At 47.9% G+C, this 24,432-nt stretch overlaps 1 protein-coding gene across 6 annotated transcripts in view; it reads left to right on the top strand.

Moving 5' to 3' along the window:
• LOC106568544 (netrin receptor DCC) overlaps positions 1-24,432 on the top strand; it is a 597,715-nt gene that overhangs the window by 288,060 nt on the left and 285,223 nt on the right. For all 6 annotated transcript variants that reach the window (XM_045692661.1, XM_045692664.1, XM_045692659.1 and 3 more), the window contains exons 6-7: positions 11,802-11,956; positions 15,823-15,943. In XM_045692661.1, coding sequence (XP_045548617.1) covers positions 11,802-11,956; positions 15,823-15,943 — 276 coding nt within the window. The remainder of the gene's footprint in view (positions 1-11,801; positions 11,957-15,822; positions 15,944-24,432) is intronic.

Below are 24,432 nucleotides of genomic sequence, written 5' to 3'. Positions count from 1 at the left end.
CTCTCTCTCTCAATCTCACTCTCTCTCTCTTTCTCTCTCTCTTTCTCTCTCTCCATCTCTCTCTCTCTCCCTCCATCTGACTCTCTCCATCTCTCCCTCTCCCTCCATCTGACTCTCTCCATCTCTCACTCTCTCACTCTCACTCTCTCTCTCACTCGCTCTCTCTCTCTCTCTCTCTCTCTCTCTCTCTCTCTCTCACTCCCTCCATCTCACTCTCTCCACTTGACTCTCTCCATCTCACTCTCTCCACTTGACTCTCTCCATCTCTCTCTCTCCACTTGACTCTCTCCATCTCTCTCTCTCCACTTGATTCTCTCCATCTCTCTCTCTCTCTCTCTCATCTCACTCTCTCTCTCCCCATCTCACTCTCTCCCTCCCTCCATCTGACACTCTCTCACTCTCTCTCTCATCTCACTCTCTCTCCATCTGACTCTCTCCATCTCTCTCTCTCTTCCATCTCACTCTCTCTCCTTCTGACTCTCTCCATCTCACACTCTCTCTCTCCATCTCACTCTCTCCCTCCCTCCATCTGACTCAATCTCTCTCTCTCTATGCCCCACTCACACACACTCCTTTTTACTGTATAATCCTAATCCCTTGGAATAATTTATCATGTGTCATTATTATTAAAATGAATAATAATGATGAATAATTATGATTTACTTTGAGCACCACTGTATTTACCCAGCTGATGGCCGTTCTGCACAGGGCAGCCACTCCACTTAGAGGCAGCCCCATTTCCAAACACATTATATTCCCCAAGTGGGGGGAGGGGTGGGGATAGGAGGAGCACAGTGGGAGGGCGTCTGAAATGTCACCAGTGGTTAGGCAGGCTGTCACTGTCCCATAGGACACACACATTCTGTGAGTCATATACACACACACACACACACACACACACACACACACACACACACACACACACAGGACTCCCTCCCCATTATGGAGGACGGTATTACAGGGCACACTGTGATCCACCACGGGGGACAGCTTTAGCGGGAACACCAGCCCTGCTCAGAAAGCCACGCTCCAGATGTTAATTCAAATGAGTGATGTGGGAGATTTAAAATTGAAATGGAAATTTTATTGATTTCAATGGGAGAGGAAAGTCATTACGGCCAGGCTGGTATGAAACCACACTGATACACAGAGAGGTTACGGCCAGGCTGGTATGAAACCACACTGGTACACAGAGAGGTTACAGCCAGGCTGGTATGAAACCACACTGATACACAGAGAGGTTACAGCCAGGCTGGTATGAAACCACACTGGTACACAGAGAGGTTACAGCCAGGCTGGTATGAAACCATACTGATACACAGAGAGGTTACGGCCAGGCTGGTATGAAACCACACTGGTACACAGAGAGGTTACAGCCGGGCTGGTATGAAACCACACTGGTACACAGAGAGGTTACAGCCAGGCTGGTATGAAACCACACTGATACACAGAGAGGTTACAGCCGGGCTGGTATGAAACCACACTGGTACACAGAGAGGTTACAGCCAGGCTGGTATGAAACCACACTGATACACAGAGAGGTTACGGCCAGGCTGGTATGAAACCACACTGATACACAGAGAGGTTACGGCCAGGCTGGTATGAAACCACACTGATACACAGAGAGGTTACGGCCAGGCTGGTATGAAACCACACTGGTACACAGAGAGGTTACAGCCAGGCTGGTATGAAACCACACTGGTACACAGAGAGGTTACAGCCAGGCTGGTATGAAACCACACTGGTACACAGAGAGGTTACAGCCAGGCTGGTATGAAACCACACTGATACACAGAGAGGTTACAGCCGGGCTGGTATGAAACCACACTGGTACACAGAGAGGTTACAGCCAGGCTGGTATGAAACCACACTGATACACAGAGAGGTTACAGCCAGGCTGGTATGAAACCATACTGGTACACAGAGAGGTTACGGCCAGGCTGGTATGAAACCACACTGGTACACAGAGAGGTTACGGCCAGGCTGGTATGAAACCACACTGGTACACAGAGAGGTTACAGCCAGGCTGGTATGAAACCACACTGATACACAGAGAGGTTACGGCCAGGCTGGTATGAAACCACACTGGTACACAGAGAGGTTACAGCCAGGCTGGTATGAAACCACACTGATACACAGAGAGGTTACAGCCAGGCTGGTATGAAACCACACTGGTACACAGAGAGGTTACAGCCAGGCTGGTATGAAACCACACTGATACACAGAGAGGTTACAGCCAGGCTGGTATGAAACCACACTGGTACACAGAAAGGTTACGGCCAGGCTGGTATGAAACCACACTGGTACACAGAGAGGTTACAGCCAGGCTGGTATGAAACCACACTGATAGACAGAGAGGTTACAGCCAGGCTGGTATGAAACCACACTGGTACACAGAGAGGTTACAGCCAGGCTGGTATGAAACCACACTGATACACAGAGAGGTTACAGCCAGGCTGGTATGAAACCACACTGGTACACAGAGAGGTTACAGCCAGGCTGGTATGAAACCATACTGATACACAGAGAGGTTACGGCCAGGCTGGTATGAAACCACACTGGTACACAGAGAGGTTACAGCCAGGCTGGTATGAAACCACACTGGTACACAGAGAGGTTACGGCCAGGCTGGTATGAAACCACACTGATACACAGAGAGGTTACAGCCAGGCTGGTATGAAACCACATTGGTACACAGAGACACTGTTGGAGCGGCAATTTGGAGAGGGTCCAGGGTGTTTGGGATGATGGTGTTGATGTGAGCCATGACCAGCCTTTCAAAGCATTTCATGGCTACAGACGTGAGTGCTACGGGTTGGTAATCATTTAGACAGGTTACCTTAGTGTTCTTGGGCACAGGCACTATGGTGGTCTGCTTTAAACATGTAGGTATTACAGACTCGGACAGGGAGAGGTTGAAAATGTCAGTGAAGACACATGACAGTTTGTCAGCGGATGCTCGGAGTACACATCCTGGTAATCCGTCTGGCCCTGCTGCCTTGTGAATGTTGACCTGTTTAAAGGTCTTATTCACGTCCGCTACGGAGAGCGTGATCACACAGTCGTCCGGAACAGCTGGTGTTCTCTTGCATGTTTCAGTGTTACTTGCCTCGAAACGAGCACAGAAGTATTTTAGCTTGTCTGGTAGGTTCGTGTCACTGGGCAGTTCGCGGCTGTGCTTCCCTTTGTAGTCCCTAATAGTTTGCAAGCCCTGCCACATCCGACGAGCGTCGGAGCCGGTGTAGTACGAAATCATTATAGATTTAATAGTGCAATAAACCACAGAAAATGCTTCACCCACACTATTGATTCCCACTGTAGTCACTACACAGACAAACAGAGACATATTGATTCCCACTGTAGTCACTACACAGACAAACAGAGACATATTGATTCCCACTGTAGTCACTACACAGACAAACAGAGACATATTGATTCCCACTGTAGTCACTACACAGACAAACAGAGACATATTGATTCCCACTGTAGTCACTACACAGACAAACAGAGACATATTGATTCCCACTGTAGTCACTACACAGACAAACAGAGACATATCGATTCCCACTGTAGTCACTACACAGACAAACAGAGACATATCGATTCCCACTGTAGTCACTACACAGACAAACAGAGACATATCGATTCCCACTGTAGTCACTACACAGACAAACAGAGACATATCGATTCCCACTGTAGTCACTACACAGACAAACAGAGACATATCGATTCCCACTGTAGTCACTACACAGACAAACAGAGACATATCGATTCCCACTGTAGTCACTACACAGACAAACAGAGACATATCGATTCCCACTGTAGTCACTACACAGACAAACAGAGACATATCGATTCCCACTGTAGTCTCTACACAGACAAACAGAGACATATCGATTCCCACTGTAGTCACTACACAGACAAACAGAGATATATCGATTCCCACTGTAAGTCCCTACACAGACAAACAGAGACATATCGATTCCCACTGTAGTCACTACACAGACAAACAGAGACATGTCGATTCCCACTGTAGTCACTACACAGACAAACAGAGACATATCGATTCCCACTGTAGTCACTACACAGACATACTTCAACTTTGTCAACAATCATGCTTTAAAGTAAGACCCAGATGCAGACTGTGTCGAAGTAACAAAGCTTATTACAACAACAGGGGCAGGGTCAGGCTCAGGCTCAGGGTCAGGGTCAGGGTCAGGCTCAGAGTCAGGGTCAGGGTCAGGCTCAGAGTCAGGGTCAGGGTCAGGGTCAGGGCAGGCTCAGGGCAGGCTCAGGGTCAGGGCGGGCTCAGGGTCAGGGCAGGCTCAGGGTCAGGGTCAGGGTCAGGGTCAGGGTCAGGCTCAGGCTCAGGGTCAGGGTCAGGGTCAGGGCAGGCTCAGGGTCAGGGCAGGCTCAGGGTCAGGGTCAGGGCAGGCTCAGGGTCAGGGTCAGGGTCAGGGCAGGCTCAGGGTCAGGGTCAGGGTCAGGGCAGGCTCAGGGTCAGGGCAGGCTCAGGGTCAGGGTCAGGCTCAGGCTCAGAGTCAGGCTCAGGGTCAGGGTCAGGCTCAGGGTCAGGGCAGGCTCAGGGTAAGCTCAGGCTCAGGGTCAGGGCAGGCTCAGGGTCAGGGCGGGCTCAGGGTAAGCTCAGGCTCAGGGTCAGGGCAGGCTCAGGGTCAGGGCGGGCTCAGGGTCAGGGCAGGCTCAGGGTCAGGGTCAGGGCAGGCTCAGGGTCAGGGCAGGCTCAGGGTCAGGGCAGGCTCAAGGTCAGGGTCAGGGCAGGCTCAGGGTCAGGGCAGGCTCAGGGTCAGGCTCAGGGTCAGGGCAGCCTCAGGGTCAGGTCAGGCTCAGGGTCAGGGCAGGGTCAGGGCAGGCTCAGGGTCAGGTCAGGGTCAGGGCAGGCTCAGGGTCAGGGTCAGGTCAGGGTCAGGGCAGGCTCAGGGTCAGGTCAGGCTCAGGGTCAGGGCAGGCAGAAATGATCAAAACCGGGAAAACTAGAAAGCAGGAACTTTAGACAAGACAGGAGCAAGGGGGACAACCGCTGGTAGGTTCTACGAACAAAATGAACTGGCAACAGACAAACAGAGAACACAGGTATAAATACACAGGGGATAATGGGGAAGATGGGCGACACCTGGAGGAGGGTGGAAACAATCACAAGGACATGTGAAACAGATCAGGGCGTGGCATCAACAATATAAACGATTTATAGGAAAATGTTTTGGTCCTCACCTCTGTAAAATGTTATACTTGCCTAAAATGAAACATGTTAATTATTAATTAAAGGATCATGTTAAATCGCATACTGGAGGAAACTGCGATAGTGCTGGTTGGTAGCCTGAGGTTACTGGAGGACACTGCTATAGTGCTGGTTGGTAGCCTGAGGTTACTGGAGGACACTGCTATAGTGCTGGTTGGTAGCCTGAGGTTAATGGAGGACACTGCTATAGTGCTGGTTGGTAGCCTGAGGTTACTGGAGGACACTGCTATAGTGCTGGTTGGTAGCCTGAGGTTACTGGAGGACACTGCTATAGTGCTGGTTGGTAGCCTGAGGTTACTGGAGGACACTGCTATAGTGCTGGTTGACAGCCTGAGGTTACTGGAGGACACTGCTATAGTGCAGGTTGGTAGCCTGAGGTTACTGGAGGATAATGCTATAGTGTAGAATGACAGGCTGAGGTTACTGGAGGATAATGCTATAATGCAGGTTGACAGCCTGAGGTTACTGGAGGACACTGCTATAGTGCTGGTTGGTAGCCTGAGGTTACTGGAGGACACTGCTATAGTGCATATTGACAGCCTGAGGTTACTGGAGGACACTGCTATAGTGCTGGTTGGTAGCCTGAGGTTACTGGAGGACACTGCTATAGTGCTGGTTGACAGCCTGAGGTTACTGGTGGACACTGCTATAGTGCTGGTTGGTAGCCTGAGGTTACTGGAGGACACTGCTATAGTGCTGGTTGGTAGCCTGAAGTTACTGGAGGAAACTGCTATAGTGCTGGTTGGTAGCCTGAGGTTACTGGAGGACACTGCTATAGTGCTGGTTGGTAGCCTGAGGTTACTGGAGGACACTGCTATAGTGCTGGTTGACAGCCTGAGGTTACTGGAGGACACTGCTATAGTGCTGGTTGGTAGCCTGAGGTTACTGGAGGACACTGCTATAGTGCTGGTTGGTAGCCTGAAGTTACTGGAGGAAACTGCTATAGTGCTGGTTGGTAGCCTGAGGTTACTGGAGGACACTGCTATAGTGCTGGTTGGTAGCCTGAGGTTACTGGAGGACACTGCTATAGTGCTGGTTGACAGCCTGAGGTTACTGGAGGACACTGCTATAGTGCTGGTTGGTAGCCTGAGGTTACTGGAGGACACTGCTATAGTGCTGGTTGACAGCCTGAGGTTACTGGAGGACACTGCTATAGTGCTGGTTGACAGCCTGAGGTTACTGGAGGACACTGCTATAGTGCTGGTTGACAGCCTGAGGTTACTGGAGGACACTGCTATAGTGCTGGTTGACAGCCTGAGGTTACTGGAGGACACTGCTATAGTGCTGGTTGGTAGCCTGAGGTTACTGGAGGACACTGCTATAGTGCTGGTTGACAGCCTGAGGTTACTGGAGGACACTGCTATAGTGCTGGTTGGTAGCCTGAGGTTACTGGAGGACACTGCTATAGTGCTGGTTGACAGCCTGAGGTTACTGGAGGACACTGCTATAGTGCTGGTTGGTAGCCTGAGGTTACTGGAGGACACTGCTATAGTGCTGGTTGACAGCCTGAGGTTACTGGAGGACACTGCTATAGTGCTGGTTGACAGCCTGAGGTTACTGGAGGACACTGCTATAGTGCTGGTTGGTAGCCTGAGGTTACTGGAGGACACTGCTATAGTGCTGGTTGGTAGCCTGAGGATTCTGGGCAGTTTGTTTCTGTCTGTATTACAGACTAAACCCATATGAAACTAGAAGCTATTTCATCACAGTTTAATACTGGCTTTAATATTTACTTTTGTTTATATCACTAAAGACAGATAAACAGTATGATTAAGAAGGACTTACTGTATCATAGATCATTCTGGAGACTCTCTCCACAGACTTCTACTGTATTATTAATTGTATGTTTGTTTTACTCCATGTGTAACTCTGTGTTGTTGTATGTGTCAAACTGCTTTGCTTTATTCTTGGCCAGGTCGCAATTGTAAATGAGAACTTGTTCTCAACTATCCTACCTGGTTAAATAAAGGTGAAATAAAATAAAAATAAAATAAATAAACTTGACTGGCACAGATGAGGGAGTCATCAACCATTGCACTTAACCTACACTGTACGGGATGAGTTTCTCTATTTTGTATAGTAGATTTAGCAGGTTCACATTTGTGTGTACGCTATTCATTTTGCAGGCGCTGTTCTGTGAATATGGCATCTTCCTCTTGTCCTATTTACCATAGTAATATATCCCTGGCTTGTTCAAAATACTGACTGACATCTTTTACCAGTGATTCAGAGGAGCTCAGTGCTTATCCTCAGGAGGATTCACATCGCGTTGTTGTTTAATATGTTACTGCTATTTATTATTGCCACATTTTCATCCCTCTGAGACAGATGGGTGTGTTGGAGAAATGGATGGTAGCATGATAACATATCTCACTGTCATAGGGTGTCTGAGGAAGTCTGACTCTCATAGGGTCTCTGAGGAAGTCTGACTCTCATAGGGTCTCTGAGGAAGTCTGACTCTCATAGGGTCTCTGAGGAAGTCTGACTCTCATAGGGTGTCTGAGGAAGTCTGACTCTCATAGGGTGTCTGAGGAAGTCTGACTCTCATAGGGTGTCTGAGGAAGTCTGACTCTCATAGGGTGTCTGAGGAAAGTCTGACTCTCATAGGGTGTCTGAGGAAAGTCTGACTCTCATAGGGTGTCTGAGGAAGTCTGACTCTCATAGGGTGTCTGAGGAAGTTTGACTCTCATAGGGTGTCTGAGGAAGTTTGACTCTCATAGGGTGTCTGAGGAAGTCTGACTCTCATAGGGTCTCTGAGGAAGTCTGACTCTCATAGGGTGTCTGAGGAAGTCTGACTCTCATAGGGTGTCTGAGGAAGTCTGACTCTCATAGGGTGTCTGAGGAAGTCTGACTCTCATAGGGTGTCTGAGGAACGTTTGACTTTCATAGGGTGTCTGAGGAAGTTTGACTCTCATAGGGTGTCTGAGGAAGTCTGACTCTCATAGGGTGTCTGAGGAAGTCTGACTCTCATAGGGTGTCTGAGGAAGTCTGACTCTCATGGGGTGTCTGAGGAAGTTTGACTCTCATAGGGTGTCTGAGGAGTGTTTGACTCTCATAGGGTGTCTGAGGAAGTCTGACTCTCATAGGGTGTCTGAGGAAGTCTGACTCTCATAGGGTGTCTGAGGAAGTCTGACTCTCATAGGGTGTCTGAGGAAGTCTGACTCTCATAGGGTGTCTGAGGAAGTCTGACTCTCATAGGGTGTCTGAGGAAGTTTGACTTTCATAGGGTGTCTGAGGAAAGTCTGACTCTCATAGGGTCTCTGAGGAAGTCTGACTCTCATAGGGTCTCTGAGGAAGTCTGACTCTGATAGGGTGTCTGAGGAAGTCTGACTCTCATAGGGTGTCTGAGGAAGTCTGACTCTCATAGGGTGTCTGAGGAAGTCTGACTCTCATAGGGTGTCTGAGGAAGTTTGACTTTCATAGGGTGTCTGAGGAAAGTCTGACTCTCATAGGGTCTCTGAGGAAGTCTGACTCTCATAGGGTCTCTGAGGAAGTCTGACTCTGATAGGGTGTCTGAGGAAGTCTGACTCTCATAGGGTGTCTGAGGAAGTCTGACTCTCATAGGGTGTCTGAGGAAGTCTGACTCTCATAGGGTGTCTGAGGAAGTTTGACTCTCATAGGGTCTCTGAGGAAGTCTGACTCTCATAGGGTGTCTGAGGAAGTCTGACTCTCATAGGGTGTCTGAGGAAGTCTGACTCTCATAGGGTGTCTGAGGAGTTTGACTTTCATAGGGTGTCTGAGGAAGTCTGACTCTCATAGGGTGTCTGAGGAAGTCTGACTCTCATAGGGTCTCTGAGGAAGTCTGACTCTCATAGGGTGTCTGAGGAAGTGTGACTCTCATAGGGTGTCTGAGGAAGTCTGACTCTCATAGGGTGTCTGAGGAAGTCTGACTCTCATAGGGTGTCTGAGGAAATCTGACTCCCATAGGGTGTCTGAGAGAGTTTGACTCTCATAGGGTGTCTGAGGAAGTCTGACTCTCATAGGGTGTCTGAGGAAGTCTGACTCTCATAGGGTGTCTGAGGAAGTCTGACTCTCATAGGGTGTCTGAGGAAGTCTGACTCTCATAGGGTGTCTGAGGAAGTCTGACTCTCATAGGGTGTCTGCAGCAGTGGCGATTTTAGCATATAAATCTTGGTGGTGCAGAAACAATGTCAGCAGAAGAGACTTGACCCCTCAATCCAACACAGCAACTGACCCCTCAATCCAACACAGCAACTGACCCCTCAATCCAACACAGCAACTGACCCCTCAATCCAACACAGCAACTGACCCCTCAATCCAACACAGCAACTGACCCCTCAATCCAACACAGAAACTTTATAGCAGCATCAATAGCTGTCTTTATAGTAGCATCAATAGCTACCTTTATAGTAGCATCAATAGCTGTCTTTATAGTACTATCAATAGCTACCTTTATAGTAGCATCAAAAGCTACCTTTATAGTAGCATCACTAGCTACATTTATAGTAGCATCACTAGCTACCTTTATAGTAGCATCAATAGCTACCTTTATAGTAGCATCACTAGCTACCTTTATAGTAGCATCAATAGCTATCTTTATAGTAGCATCAATAGCTAGCTTTATAGTAGCATCAATAGCTAGCTTTATAGTAGCATCACTAGCTACCTTTATAGTAGCATCAATAGCTACATTTATAGTAGCATCACTAGCTACCTTTATAGTAGCATCAATAGCTACCTTGATAGTAGCATCAATAGCTGCCTTTATAGTAGCATCACTAGCTACCTTTATAGTAGCATCAATAGCTACCTTTATAGTAGCATCAATAGCTAGCTTTATAGTAGCATCAATAGCTAGCTTTATAGTAGCATCACTAGCTACCTTTATAGTAGCATCAATAGCTACATTTATAGCAGCATCACTAGCTACCTTTATAGTAGCATCAATAGCTACCTTGATAGTAGCATCAATAGCTGCCTTTATAGTAGCATCACTAGCTACCTTTATAGTAGCATCAATAGCTGTCTTTATAGTAGCATAAATAGCTGCCTTTATAGTAGCATCACTAGCTAGCTTTATAGTAGCATTAATAGCTAGCTTTATAGTAGCATCAATAGCTAGCTTTATAGTAGCATAAATAGCTATCTTTATAGTAGCATCAAAAGCTAGCTTTATAGTAGCATCAATAGCTGCCTTTATAGTAGCATCACTAGCTACCTTTATAGTAGCATCAATAGCTAGCTTTATAGTAGCATCAATAGCTAGCTTTATAGTAGCATCAATAGCTAGCTTTATAGTAGCATCACTTGCTACCTTTATAGTACGGACTCACCTGTAGCTCAGTTGGTAGAGCATGGTGTTTGCAACACCAGGGTTGTGGGTTCGATTCCCACGGGGGGCCAACACAGAAAACAAAAAAACAAAAAAATGTTTAGAAATGAAATGTATGTATTCACTACTGTAAGTCGCTCTGGATAAGAGCGTCTGCTAAATGACTAAAATGTAAATAGTAGCATCAATAGCTAGCTTTATAGTAGCATCAATAGCTAGCTTTATAGTAGCATCAATAGCTACCTTTATAGTAGCATCAATAGCTACTGTGTCCTTAGGGAAGATCTGAACGTCTGACTTCACACCTGCTGTGTTCTGTTCCTTCTCTATCTCTACAGGGCAAACACAGTTCCTATCCCCAGCCCTAACCAACAACCATACACATACATTTAACCTCCACCTACATCTAACCTTAACCAACATCCTTACACAGAAGTCTAAACCTCTACCTCCGTATAATTCTAATCCTAAACGTAACCCATCTCTCTCTCTCTCTCTACAGTTTCTGAACTACCCCACCAATATGTACGTCTAACCGTAACCCTAACCCTGTATCCCTCTCTCTACAGTAACGCTAACCCTGTATCCCTCTCTCTACAGTAACCCTAACCCTGTATCCCTCTCTCTACAGTAACGCTAACCCTGTATCCCTCTCTCTACAGTAACCCTAACCCTGTATCCCTCTCTCTACAGTAACCATAACCCTGTATCCCTCTCTCTACAGTAACCCTAACCCTGTATCCCTCTCTCTACAGTAACGCTAACCCTGTATCCCTCTCTCTACAGTAACCCTAACCCTGTATCCCTCTCTCTACAGTAACGCTAACCCTGTATCCCTCTCTCTACAGTAACCCTAACCCTGTATCCCTCTCTCTACAGTAACCATAACCCTGTATCCCTCTCTCTACAGTAACCCTAACCCTGTATCCCTCTCTCTACAGTAACCCTAACCCTGTATCCCTCTCTCTACAGTAACCATAACCCTGTATCCCTCTCTCTACAGTAACCCTAACCCTGTATCCCTCTCTCTACAGTAACCCTAACCCTGTATCCCTCTCTCTACAGTAACCCTAACCCTGTATCCCTCTCTCTACAGTAACCCTAACCCTGTATCCCTCTCTCTACAGTAACCCTAACCCTGTATCCCTCTCTCTACAGTAACCCTAACCCTGTATCCCTCTCTCTACAGTAACCCTAACCCTGTATCCCTCTCTCTACAGTAACCCTAACCCTGTATCCCTCTCTCTACAGTGCCACCCCAGTTCCTGAACTACCCCACCAACACGTATTCCTATGAGAGTACGGACATGGAGCTGGAGTGTGCTGTAACGGGGAACCCTCCTCCTACGGTGCGCTGGATGAAGAACGGAGAGGAGGTCATCCCCAGTGACTACTTCCAGATCGTTGTACGTCACATAGAACACAGCCTCTGTGTAGTGTATTATGTATGTGTGTGTGTGTATGTGTGTGTGTGTGTGTGTGTGTGTGTGTGTGGGGGGGGGGGTTGTAAACCATGTCGACCATATAATGTCAAGCACATACCCAGTGACTACATCCAGATGGTTGTAAATCACACAAGACACAGGATCATGAACACCACTCTGATGACCTTATAGGGGGTACTATAGGGGGTACTATAGGGGGTACTATAGAGGGTACTATAGAGGGTACTATAGGGGGTACTATGGGGGTACTATAGGGGGTACTATAGGGGTACTATAGGGGGTACTATAGGGGGTACTATAGGGGGTACTATAGGGGTACTATAGGGGGTACTATAGGGGGTACTATAGAGGGTACTATAGGGGGTACTATAGGGGGTACTATAGGGGGTACTATAGGGGTACTATAGGGGGTACTATAGGGGTACTATAGGGGGTACTATAGGGGTACTATAGAGGGTACTATAGGGGGTACTATAGGGGTACTATAGGGGTACTATAGGGGGTACTATAGGGGTACTATAGGGGGTAATATAGGGGTACTATAGGGGTACTATAGGGGGTACTATAGAGGGTACTATAGGGGTAATATAGGGGTACTATAGGGGGTACTATAGGGGGTAATATAGGGGTACTATAGGGGGTACTATAGAGGGTACTTTAGGGGGTACTATAGGGGGTTCTATAGGGGGTACTATAGAGGGTACTATAGGGGGTACTATAGGGGGTAATATAGGGGGTAATATAGGGGTACTATAGGGGGTACTATAGAGGGCACTATAGAGGGTACTATAGGGGGTACTATAGGGGGTACTATAGGGGGTACTATAGAGGGTACTATAGGGGGTACTATAGGGGTACTATAGAGGGTACTATAGGGGGTACTATAGGGGGTACTATAGGGGTACTATAGGGGTACTATAGAGGGTACTATAGGGGGTACTATAGGGGTACTATAGGGGGTACTATAGGGGGTACTATAGGGGTACTATAGGGGGTAATATAGGGGTACTATAGGGGTACTATAGGGGGTACTATAGAGGGTACTATAGGGGGTAATATAGGGGTACTATAGGGGGTACTATAGGGGGTAATATAGGGGTACTATAGGGGGTACTATAGAGGGTACTTTAGGGGGTACTATAGGGGGTTCTATAGGGGGTACTATAGAGGGTACTATAGGGGTACTATAGGGGTACTATAGGGGGTAATATAGGGGGTAATATAGGGGTACTATAGGGGGTACTATGGAGGGTACTATAGAGGGCACTTCAGGGGGTACTATAGGGGTACTATAGAGGGCACTATAGGGGGTACTATAGGGGGTACTATAGGGGGTACTATAGAGGGTACTATAGGGGGTACTATAGAGGGTACTATAGAGGGTACTATAGGGGGTACTATAGAGGGCACTATAGAGGGTACTATAGGGGGTACTATAGGGGGTACTATAGGGGGTACTATAGAGGGTACTATAGGGGGTACTATAGAGGGCACTATAGAGGGTACTATAGGGGGTACTATAGAGGGCACTATAGAGGGTACTATAGGGGGTACTATAGGGGGTACTACAGGGGGTACTATAGAGGGTACTATAGGGGGTACTATAGGGGTACTATAGAGGGCACTATAGAGGGTACTATAGGGGGTACTATAGAGGGTACTATAGGGGGTACTATAGGGGGTACTATAGAGGGCACTATAGAGGGTACTATAGGGGGTACTATAGGGGGTACTATAGGGGTACTATAGAGGGTACTATAGGGGGTACTATAGGGGTACTATAGAGGGTACTATAGGGGGTACTATAGGGGGTACTATAGAGGGCACTATAGAGGGTACTATAGGGGGTACTATAGGGGGTACTATAGGGGGTACTAGAGAGGGCACTATAGGGGGTACTATAGGGGGTACTATAGAGGGTACTATAGAGGGTACTATAGGGGGTACTATAGAGGGTACTATAGGGGTACTATAGGGGGTACTATAGAGGGTACTATAGAGGGTACTATAGGGGGTACTATAGAGGGTACTATAGAGGGCACTATAGGGGGTACTATAGGGGTACTATAGAGGGCACTATAGGGGGTACTATAGGGGGTACTATAGAGGGTACTATAGGGGGTAATATAGGGGTACTATAGGGGGTACTATAGAGGGCACTATAGGGGGCACTATAGGGGGTAATATAGGGGTACTATAGGGGTAATATAGGGGGTACTATAGGGGCACTATAGGGGGTACTATAGAGGGTACTATAGGGGGTAATATAGGGGTACTATAGGGGGTACTATAGGGGGTACTATAGGGGTACTATAGAGGGTACTATAGGGGGTAATATAGGGGTACTATAGGGGGTACTATAGGGGGTACTATAGGGGTACTATAGAGGGTACTATAGAGGGTACTATAGGGGGTACTATAGGGGTACTATAGGGGTACTATAGGGGGTACTATAGGGGTACTATAGAGGGTACTATAGGGGTACTATAGAGGGTACTATAGGGGGTACTATAGGGGGTACTATAGGGGGTACTATAGAGGGCACTATAGAGGGTACTATAGAGGGTACTATAGGGGTACTATAGGGGTACTATAGGGGGTACTATAGGGGGTACTATAGGGGTACTATAGAGGGTACTATAGGGGTACTATAGAGGGTACTATAGGGGGTACTATAGGGGTACTATAGGGGTACTATAGGGGTACTATAGGGGGTACTATAGGGGGTACTATAGAGGGTACTATAGGGGGTACTATAGAGGGTACTATAGAGGGTACTATAGGGGGTACTATAGAGGGCACTATGGGGGTACTATCGAGGGTACTATAGGGGGTACTATAGGGGTACTATAGAGGGTACTATAGGGGGTACTATAGAGGGCACTATGGGGGTACTATCGAGGGTACTATAGGGGTACTATAGAGGTACTATAGGGGGTACTATCGAGGGTACTATAGGGGTACTATAGGGGGTACTATAGGGGTACTATAGGGGTACTATAGGGGTACTATGGGGGTACTATCGAGGGTACTATAGGGGTACTATAGAGGTACTATAGGGGGTACTATAGAGGGTACTATAGAGGGTACTATAGGGGGTACTATAGAGGGTACTATAGGGGTACTATAGGGGTACTATAGAGGGTACTATAGGGGGTACTATAGGGGGGTACTATAGGGGGTACTATAGAGGGTACTATAGAGGGTTCTTTAGGGGTACTATAGAGGGTACTATAGGGGGTACTATAGGGGTACTATAGAGGGTACTATAGGGGGTACTATAGGGGGTACTATCGAGGGTACTATAGGGGGTACTATAGAGGGTACTATAGAGGGTACTATAGGGGGTACTAGGTAGGCTGGGCACCAAACTAAGAGCCAATGTTTAGTTCAAACCCTAATACTCTAACTATGTAGAAGTCAACTCAAAGATCTGACCATTTCAATAATCGATGACAAATAGCTTTTGATCCAGATTGCGTAGAAAGAACAAACATCCTTTATCTTTCTATGGTAGCCCATACATAACATACATAACATACTGCCGTCTATTAGGCTCCCGAGTGGCGCAGCGGTCTAAGGCACTGCATTTCGGTGCTAGAGGCGTCACTACAGACCCGGGTTTGATCCTGGGCTGTGTCACAACCGCCCGTGATTGGAAGTCCCATAGGGCGGCGCACAATTGGCTGAGCGTCGTCCCGGGTTAGGGTTTGGCCGGGGTAGGCCGTCATTGTAAAATAAGAATTTGTTCTTAAACCGACTTGCCTAGTTAAATAAAGATTCAATTAAAATTGTTTTAAAACTAACTGTTGTACCTTGGTCTTTAGGATGGCAGTAACCTCCAGATCCTTGGTCTGGTGAAGTCAGATGAAGGTTTCTATCAGTGTGTAGCTGAGAATGAAGCAGGGAACGCCCAGGCTATGGCCCAACTCATACTGAGAGAGCCAGGTAAGAGACAGCCCTAATCAGGCCAAGCCAAACTAAAGCATTTGTTGTCTTCTCTGTCTGTGTCTCAGCTCACCTTCTCTCTCTCTCTCAGCTTAATGTCTCTCTCAGCTCCTCCTCCCTCAGCTCCTCCTCTCTCAGCTCCTCCTCCCTCAGCTCCTCCTCTCTCAGCTCCTCCTCCCTCAGCTCCTCCTCTCTCAGCGCCTCCTCTCTCAGCTCCTCCTCCCTCAGCTCCTCCTCTCTCAGCTCCTCCTCTCTCAGCTCCTCCTCCCTCAGCTCCTCCTCTCTCAGCTCCTCCTCTCTCAGCTCCTCCTCCCTCAGCTCCTCCTCTCTCAGCTCCTCCTCTCTCAGCTCCTCCTCTCTCAGCTCCACCTATCTCATCTTAATGTCTCTCTCAGCTTAATGTCTCTCTCAGCTCCACCTATCTCATCTTAATGTCTCTCTCAGCTCCACCTATCTCTCTCTCAGCTCCACCTATCTCATCTTAATGTCTCTCTCAGCTTAACTGTCCCGTTTATTCCATTCCAGCCATTACAATGAGCCTGTCATCCTATATCTCTTCCTACCAGCCTCCTCTGCTCCTCAACAACACACAACCCATACCTCCACCCCCCCCCCACCCCACTAACAAACACCAGCCTTTACTCTCCTTCCTCACCTCCCACACTTCCACCACTCATCCACTCTTCACCCTCCATCTGCTGTGAGGTCATGGGTTAGGTCAGGGGTCAGACTTTAGCCAAGCTTAACCAGGATTCCTGCTAGGTGCGTCAGAGGATTCCTACCGCAGACGACGAAACGGCAGATGTTTAAAGTGACTGAATGTGCTTGGCAAAGTAGAGACAGATGTGGGCTGTATGGTGTCCAGATTAGGACCCATATTACGACAGCGTCAGTGTTCGGAAGGACTCAGTGTGACACCAACTGAGGCTTTCCTAATATGGACACCGTAGGGTTGTTTCTCTGCGACACAGCGTCGTCGGCCGGCCGATCCAAACATCATGACCAGAGGGGGACTTCAAGTCAATGTAATTTGGGCTTTGGGCCTTCTGGTAATTCTGTTCCTTCTGATGTCAGTGGGAGAAAGACTCAGTGATGTTGTTGATTTATGAGATTCACACGCAAAGTTGTTACTCAACAGATAAGGGTAACATTTTTATGTCTGAAATTATATTTTTGAGCCAGGCTCAAGAGTTGGGTCATAGCACCACAAACGCCAATCTGTTCAACTCCAATCTGTTCAACTCCTGGCTGAACAACTCCTATCTGAACAACTCCTATCTGTTCAACTCCTATCTGTTCAACTCCTATCTGTTCAACTCCTATCTGTTCAACTCCAATCTGTACACTCCAATCTGTTCAACTCCTAACTGTTCAACTCCTATCTGTTCAACTCCCGTCTGTTCAACTCCTATCTGTTCAACTCCTATCTGTTCAACTCCTATCTGTTCAACTCCCGTCTGTTCAACTCCCATCTGTTCAACTCCTAACTGTTCAAATCCAATCTGTTCAACTCCAATCTGTTCAACTCTTATCTGTTCAACTCCTATCTGTTCAACTCCAATCTGTTCAACTCCTATCTGTTCAACTTCTATCTGTTCAACTCCTATCTGTTCAACTTCTATCTGTTCAACTCCTAACTGTTCAACTCCTGTCTGTTCAACTCCCGTCTGTTCAACTCCTATCTGTTCAACTCCTAACTGTTCAACTCCAATCTGTTCAACTCCTAACTGTTCAACTCCTATCTGTTCAACTCCCAACTGTTCAACTCCAATCTGTTCAACTCCTATCTGTTCAACTCCTAACTGTTCAACTCCTGTCTGTTCAACTCCCGTCTGTTCAACTCCTATCTGTTCAACTCCTAACTGTTCAACTCCAATCTGTTCAACTCCTAACTGTTCAACTCCTATCTGTTCAACTCCAATCTGTTCAACTCCAATCTGTTTAACTCCAATCTGTTCATCTCCTAACTGTTCAACTCCAATCTGTTCAACTCCTAACTGTTCAACTAGATATATTAGATTGTTTCTGCAAAGACACTAATTGTCATTCTGGGTCTGGACCATGCAAGTTGGAAAAGGAATCTCAGTGCCATTGATGTGTGTGTGTGTGTGTGTGTGTGTGTGTGTGTGTGTGTCCAAGCAAAAGGCTTAGTGCCATTGATGCATACTGTATGTGTCCAAGCAAAAGGCAAGCCCCCCCTACCCCCCCCCTCGCTCCCCCCCCCACCCCCACTGCTCTATTCCGTTACCCTAATTCCTACTTTTATAATCCAGATTGGTGTCATTTTAGAGCAGGGATCATCAACTAGATTCAGCCACTGACTGATTTCTTTCAGGGGGGGCCAGAACATAATTACAAATCATTTGCAGACTGCAAATTGACCAGCAAGAAGCCCAAAACAGATATAATATTTGACTAAAACATAATAATTTCAAACCTTGCTTACATTTGTATACTTTACATATACAGTATCTCTCTATTATGCGTGGGAATACTTCGGAACAGATTTCTAAAATTAAAATCACTTGGAAATGTGTGTAATACATTTTTTATTTTTTTTACATATATATCGTAAATATGTTTCTCCGTTCCCTTCCTGATGTAGATACATCACCCTGTTCCCTTCCTGTCGTAGATACATCACCCCGTTCCCTTCCTGTCGTAGATACATCACCCCGTTCCCTTCCTGTCGTAGATACATCACCCTGTTCCCTTCCTGTCGTCGATACATCACCCCGTTCCCTTCCTGATGTAGATACATCACCCCGTTCCCTTCCTGTCGTAGATACATCACCCTGTTCCCTTCCTGACGTAGATACATCACCCCGTTCCCTTCCTGATGTAGATACATCACCCCGTTCCCTTCCTGTCGTAGATACATCACCCTGTTCCCTTCCTGTCGTAGGTACATCACCCCGTTCCCTTCCTGATGTAGGTACATCACCCCGTTCCCTTCCTGATGTAGATACATCACCCCGATCCCTTCCTGTCGTAGATACATCACCCCGATCCCTTCCTGATGTAGATACATCACCCCGTTCCCTTCCTGTCGTAGATACATCACCCCGTTCCCTTCCTGATGTAGATACATCACCCTGTTCCCTTCCTGACGTAGATACATCACCTCGTTCCCTTCCTGATGTAGATACATCACCCCGTTCCCTTCCTGTCGTAGATACATCACCCCGTTCCCTTCCTGATGTAGATACATCACCCCGTTCCCTTCCTGATGTAGATACATCACCCCGTTCCCTTCCTGTCGTAGATACATCACCCTGTTCCCTTCCTGATGTAGATACATCACCCTGTTCCCTTCCTGATGTAGATACATCACCCCGATCCCTTCCTGATGTAGATACATCACCCCGTTCCCTTCCTGATGTAGATACATCACCCCGTTCTCTTCCTGTCATAGATACATCACCCCGTTCCCTTCCTGTCGTAGATACCCCACCCCGTTCCCTTCCTGTCGTAGATACATCACCCCGTTCCCTTCCTGTCATAGATACATCACCCCGTTCCCTTCCTGTCGTAGATACATCACCCCGTTCCCTTCCTGTCATAGATACATCACCCCGTTCCCTTCCTGTCGTAGACACCCCACCCCGTTCCCTTCCTGTCGTAGATACATCACCCCGTTCCCTTCCTGTCGTAGATACATCACCCCGTTCCCTTCCTGTCATAGATACATCACCCCGTTCCCTTCCTGTCGTAGATACATCACCCGTTCCCTTCCTGTCATAGATACATGACCCCGTTCCCTTCCTGTCATAGATACATCACCCTGTTCCCTTCCTGATGTAGATACATCACCCTGTTCCCTTCCTGTCGTAGATACATCACCCTGTTCCCTTCCTGATGTAGATACATCACCCCGATCTCTTCCTGTCATAGATACATCACCCCATTCCCTTCCTGTTGTAGATACATCGCCCTGTTCCCTTCCTGATGTAGATACATCACCCCGTTCCCTTCCTGTCGTAGATACATCACCCTGTTCCCTTCCTGATGTAGATACATCGCCCTGTTCCCTTCCTGATGTAGATACATCACCCTGTTCCCTTCCTGATATAGATACATCACCCTGTTCCCTTCCTGATGTAGATACATCACCCCGTTCCCTTCCTGTCGTAGATACATCACCCTGTTCCCTTCCTGATGTAGATACATCACCCCGTTCCCTTCCTGTCGTAGATACATCACCCTGTTCCCTTCCTGATGTAGATACATCACCCCGATCCCTTCCTGATGTAGATACATCACCCTGTTCCCTTCCTGATGTAGATACATCACCCTGTTCCCTTCCTGATGTAGATACATCACCCCGTTCCCTTCCTGTCATAGATACATCACCCCGTTCCCTTCCTGACGTAGATACATCACCCCGTTCCCTTCCTGTCATAGATATATCACCCTGTTCCCTTCATGATGTAGATACATCACCCCGTTCCCTTCCTGTCGTAGATACATCACCCTGTTCCCTTCCTGTCGTCGATACATCACCCCGTTCCCTTCCTGATGTAGATACATCACCCCGTTCCCTTCCTGTCGTAGATACATCACCCTGTTCCCTTCCTGACGTAGATACATCACCCCGTTCCCTTCCTGATGTAGATACATCACCCCGTTCCCTTCCTGTCGTAGATACATCACCCTGTTCCCTTCCTGTCGTAGGTACATCACCCCGTTCCCTTCCTGATGTAGGTACATCACCCCGTTCCCTTCCTGATGTAGATACATCACCCCGATCCCTTCCTGTCGTAGATACATCACCCCGATCCCTTCCTGATGTAGATACATCACCCCGTTCCCTTCCTGTCGTAGATACATCACCCCGTTCCCTTCCTGATGTAGATACATCACCCTGTTCCCTTCCTGACGTAGATACATCACCTCGTTCCCTTCCTGATGTAGATACATCACCCCGTTCCCTTCCTGTCGTAGATACATCACCCCGTTCCCTTCCTGATGTAGATACATCACCCCGTTCCCTTCCTGATGTAGATACATCACCCCGTTCCCCTTCCTGTCGTAGATACATCACCCTGTTCCCTTCCTGATGTAGATACATCACCCTGTTCCCTTCCTGATGTAGATACATCACCCCGATCCCTTCCTGATGTAGATACATCACCCCGTTCCCTTCCTGATGTAGATACATCACCCCGTTCTCTTCCTGTCATAGATACATCACCCCGTTCCCTTCCTGTCGTAGATACCCCACCCCGTTCCCTTCCTGTCGTAGATACATCACCCCGTTCCCTTCCTGTCATAGATACATCACCCCGTTCCCTTCCTGTCGTAGATACATCACCCCGTTCCCTTCCTGTCATAGATACATCACCCCGTTCCCTTCCTGTCGTAGACACCCCACCCCGTTCCCTTCCTGTCGTAGATACATCACCCCGTTCCCTTCCTGTCGTAGATACATCACCCCGTTCCCTTCCTGTCATAGATACATCACCCCGTTCCCTTCCTGTCGTAGATACATCACCCGTTCCCTTCCTGTCATAGATACATGACCCCGTTCCCTTCCTGTCATAGATACATCACCCTGTTCCCTTCCTGATGTAGATACATCACCCTGTTCCCTTCCTGTCGTAGATACATCACCCTGTTCCCTTCCTGATGTAGATACATCACCCCGATCTCTTCCTGTCATAGATACATCACCCCATTCCCTTCCTGTTGTAGATACATCGCCCTGTTCCCTTCCTGATGTAGATACATCACCCCGTTCCCTTCCTGTCGTAGATACATCACCCTGTTCCCTTCCTGATGTAGATACATCGCCCTGTTCCCTTCCTGATGTAGATACATCACCCTGTTCCCTTCCTGATATAGATACATCACCCTGTTCCCTTCCTGATGTAGATACATCACCCCGTTCCCTTCCTGTCGTAGATACATCACCCTGTTCCCTTCCTGATGTAGATACATCACCCCGTTCCCTTCCTGTCGTAGATACATCACCCTGTTCCCTTCCTGATGTAGATACATCACCCCGATCCCTTCCTGATGTAGATACATCACCCTGTTCCCTTCCTGATGTAGATACATCACCCTGTTCCCTTCCTGATGTAGATACATCACCCCGTTCCCTTCCTGTCATAGATACATCACCCCGTTCCCTTCCTGACGTAGATACATCACCCCGTTCCCTTCCTGTCATAGATATATCACCCTGTTCCCTTCATGATGTAGATACATCACCCCGTTCCCTTCCTGTCGTAGATACATCACCCTGTTCCCTTCCTGTCGTAGATACATCACCCTGTTCCCTTCCTGATGTAGATACATCACCCCGATCCCTTCCTGTTGTAGATACATCACCCTGTTCCCTTCCTGATGTAGATACATCACCCCGTTCCCTTCCTGATGTAGATACATCACCCCGATCCCTTCCTGTCGTAGATACATCACCCTGTTCCCTTCCTGATGTAGATACATCACCCTGTTCCCTTCCTGATGTAGATACATCACCCCGTTCCCTTCCTGTCGTAGATACATCACCCTGTTCCCTTCCTGATGTAGATACATGACCCCGTTCCCTTCCTGTCATAGATACATCACCCTGTTCCCTTCCTGATGTAGATACATCACCCCGTTCCCTTCCTGATGTAGATACATCACCCTGTTCCCTTCCTGATGTAGATACATCACCCCGTTCCCTTCCTGATGTAGATACCACACCCCGTTCCCTTCCTGTCATAGATACATCACCCTGTTCCCTTCCTGTCGTAGATACAACACCCCGTTCCCTTCCTGATGTAGATACATCACCCCGTTCCCTTCCTGATGTAGATACATCACCCCGTTCCCTTCCTGATGTAGATACATCACCCCGTTCCCTTCCTGTCATAGATACATCACCCCGTTCCCTTCCTGTCGTAGATACATCACCCCGTTCCTTCCTGATGTAGATACATCACCCTGTTTCCTTCCTGATGTAGATACATCACCCCGTTCTCTTCCTGATGTAGATACATCACCCCGTTCCCTTCCTGTCGTAGATACATCACCCCGTTCCCTTCCTGTCATAGATACATCGCCCTGTTCCCTTCCTGTCGTAGATACATCACCCTGTTCCCTTCCTGATGTAGACACATCACCCTGTTCCCTTCCTGATGTAGATACATCACCCCGTTCCCTTCCTGATATAGATACATCACCCCGTTCCCTTCCTGTCATAGATACATCACCCCGTTCCCTTCCTGTCATAGATACATCACCCTGTTCCCTTCCTGATGTAGATACATGACCCCGTTCCCTTCCTGTCATAGATACATCACCCTGTTCCCTTCCTGATGTAGATACATCACCCCGTTCCCTTCCTGATGTAGATACATCACCCTGTTCCCTTCCTGATGTAGATACATCACCCCGTTCCCTTCCTGATGTAGATACCACACCCCGTTCCCTTCCTGTCATAGATACATCACCCTGTTCCCTTCCTGTCGTAGATACAACACCCCGTTCCCTTCCTGATGTAGATACATCACCCCGTTCCCTTCCTGATGTAGATACATCACCCCGTTCCCTTCCTGATGTAGATACATCACCCCGTTCCCTTCCTGTCATAGATACATCACCCCGTTCCCTTCCTGTCGTAGATACATCACCCCGTTCCCTTCCTGATGTAGATACATCACCCTGTTTCCTTCCTGATGTAGATACATCACCCCGTTCTCTTCCTGATGTAGATACATCACCCCGTTCCCTTCCTGTCGTAGATACATCACCCCGTTCCCTTCCTGTCATAGATACATCGCCCTGTTCCCTTCCTGTCGTAGATACATCACCCTGTTCCCTTCCTGATGTAGACACATCACCCTGTTCCCTTCCTGATGTAGATACATCACCCCGTTCCCTTCCTGATATAGATACATCACCCCGTTCCCTTCCTGTCATAGATACATCACCCCGTTCCCTTCCTGTCATAGATACATCACCCTGTTCCCTTCCTGTCATAGATACATCACCCCGTTCCCTTCCTGATGTAGATATATCACCCTGTTCCCTTCCTTTCATAGATACATCACCCCGTTCCCTTCCTGTCGTAGATACATCACCCTGTTCCCTTCCGGACGTAGATACAACACCCTGTTCCCTTCCCACCACCTGACCTCACAGCTGGAGTGGTGTCTGCCACCGTGCTTGCTGGGTAACATCAGCCGCCATATATGTACCTGCAGGGGAACATCTGTGCGAGCAGACTTGTCCTGTCTCCCTGCATCACACACTGTCTGTTCTCCCAACGTCTTGTTGGACTTCATTCAATTAGACGGCCTCCCTCCGGTATTCTCAGGAGTGGTGTGCTCCCACATGATGTCTATGTGTGTGTGTGTGTGTCTGCGTGTGTGTGTGCGTGCGTGCGTATGTGTCTGCGTGTGTGTGTGCGTGCGTATGTGTGTGTGTGTCTGCGTGTGTATGCGCGAGTGTCGCAGGTAACTTAATCTCAGACTAAACTCACTATGCAACCTGGAAAC

Source organism: Salmo salar, chromosome ssa13 (genome assembly GCF_905237065.1).
Source record: "Salmo salar chromosome ssa13, Ssal_v3.1, whole genome shotgun sequence".
Classification (NCBI taxonomy): domain Eukaryota; kingdom Metazoa; phylum Chordata; class Actinopteri; order Salmoniformes; family Salmonidae; genus Salmo; species Salmo salar.
This window is presented reverse-complemented; position numbering and strand designations above follow the sequence as displayed.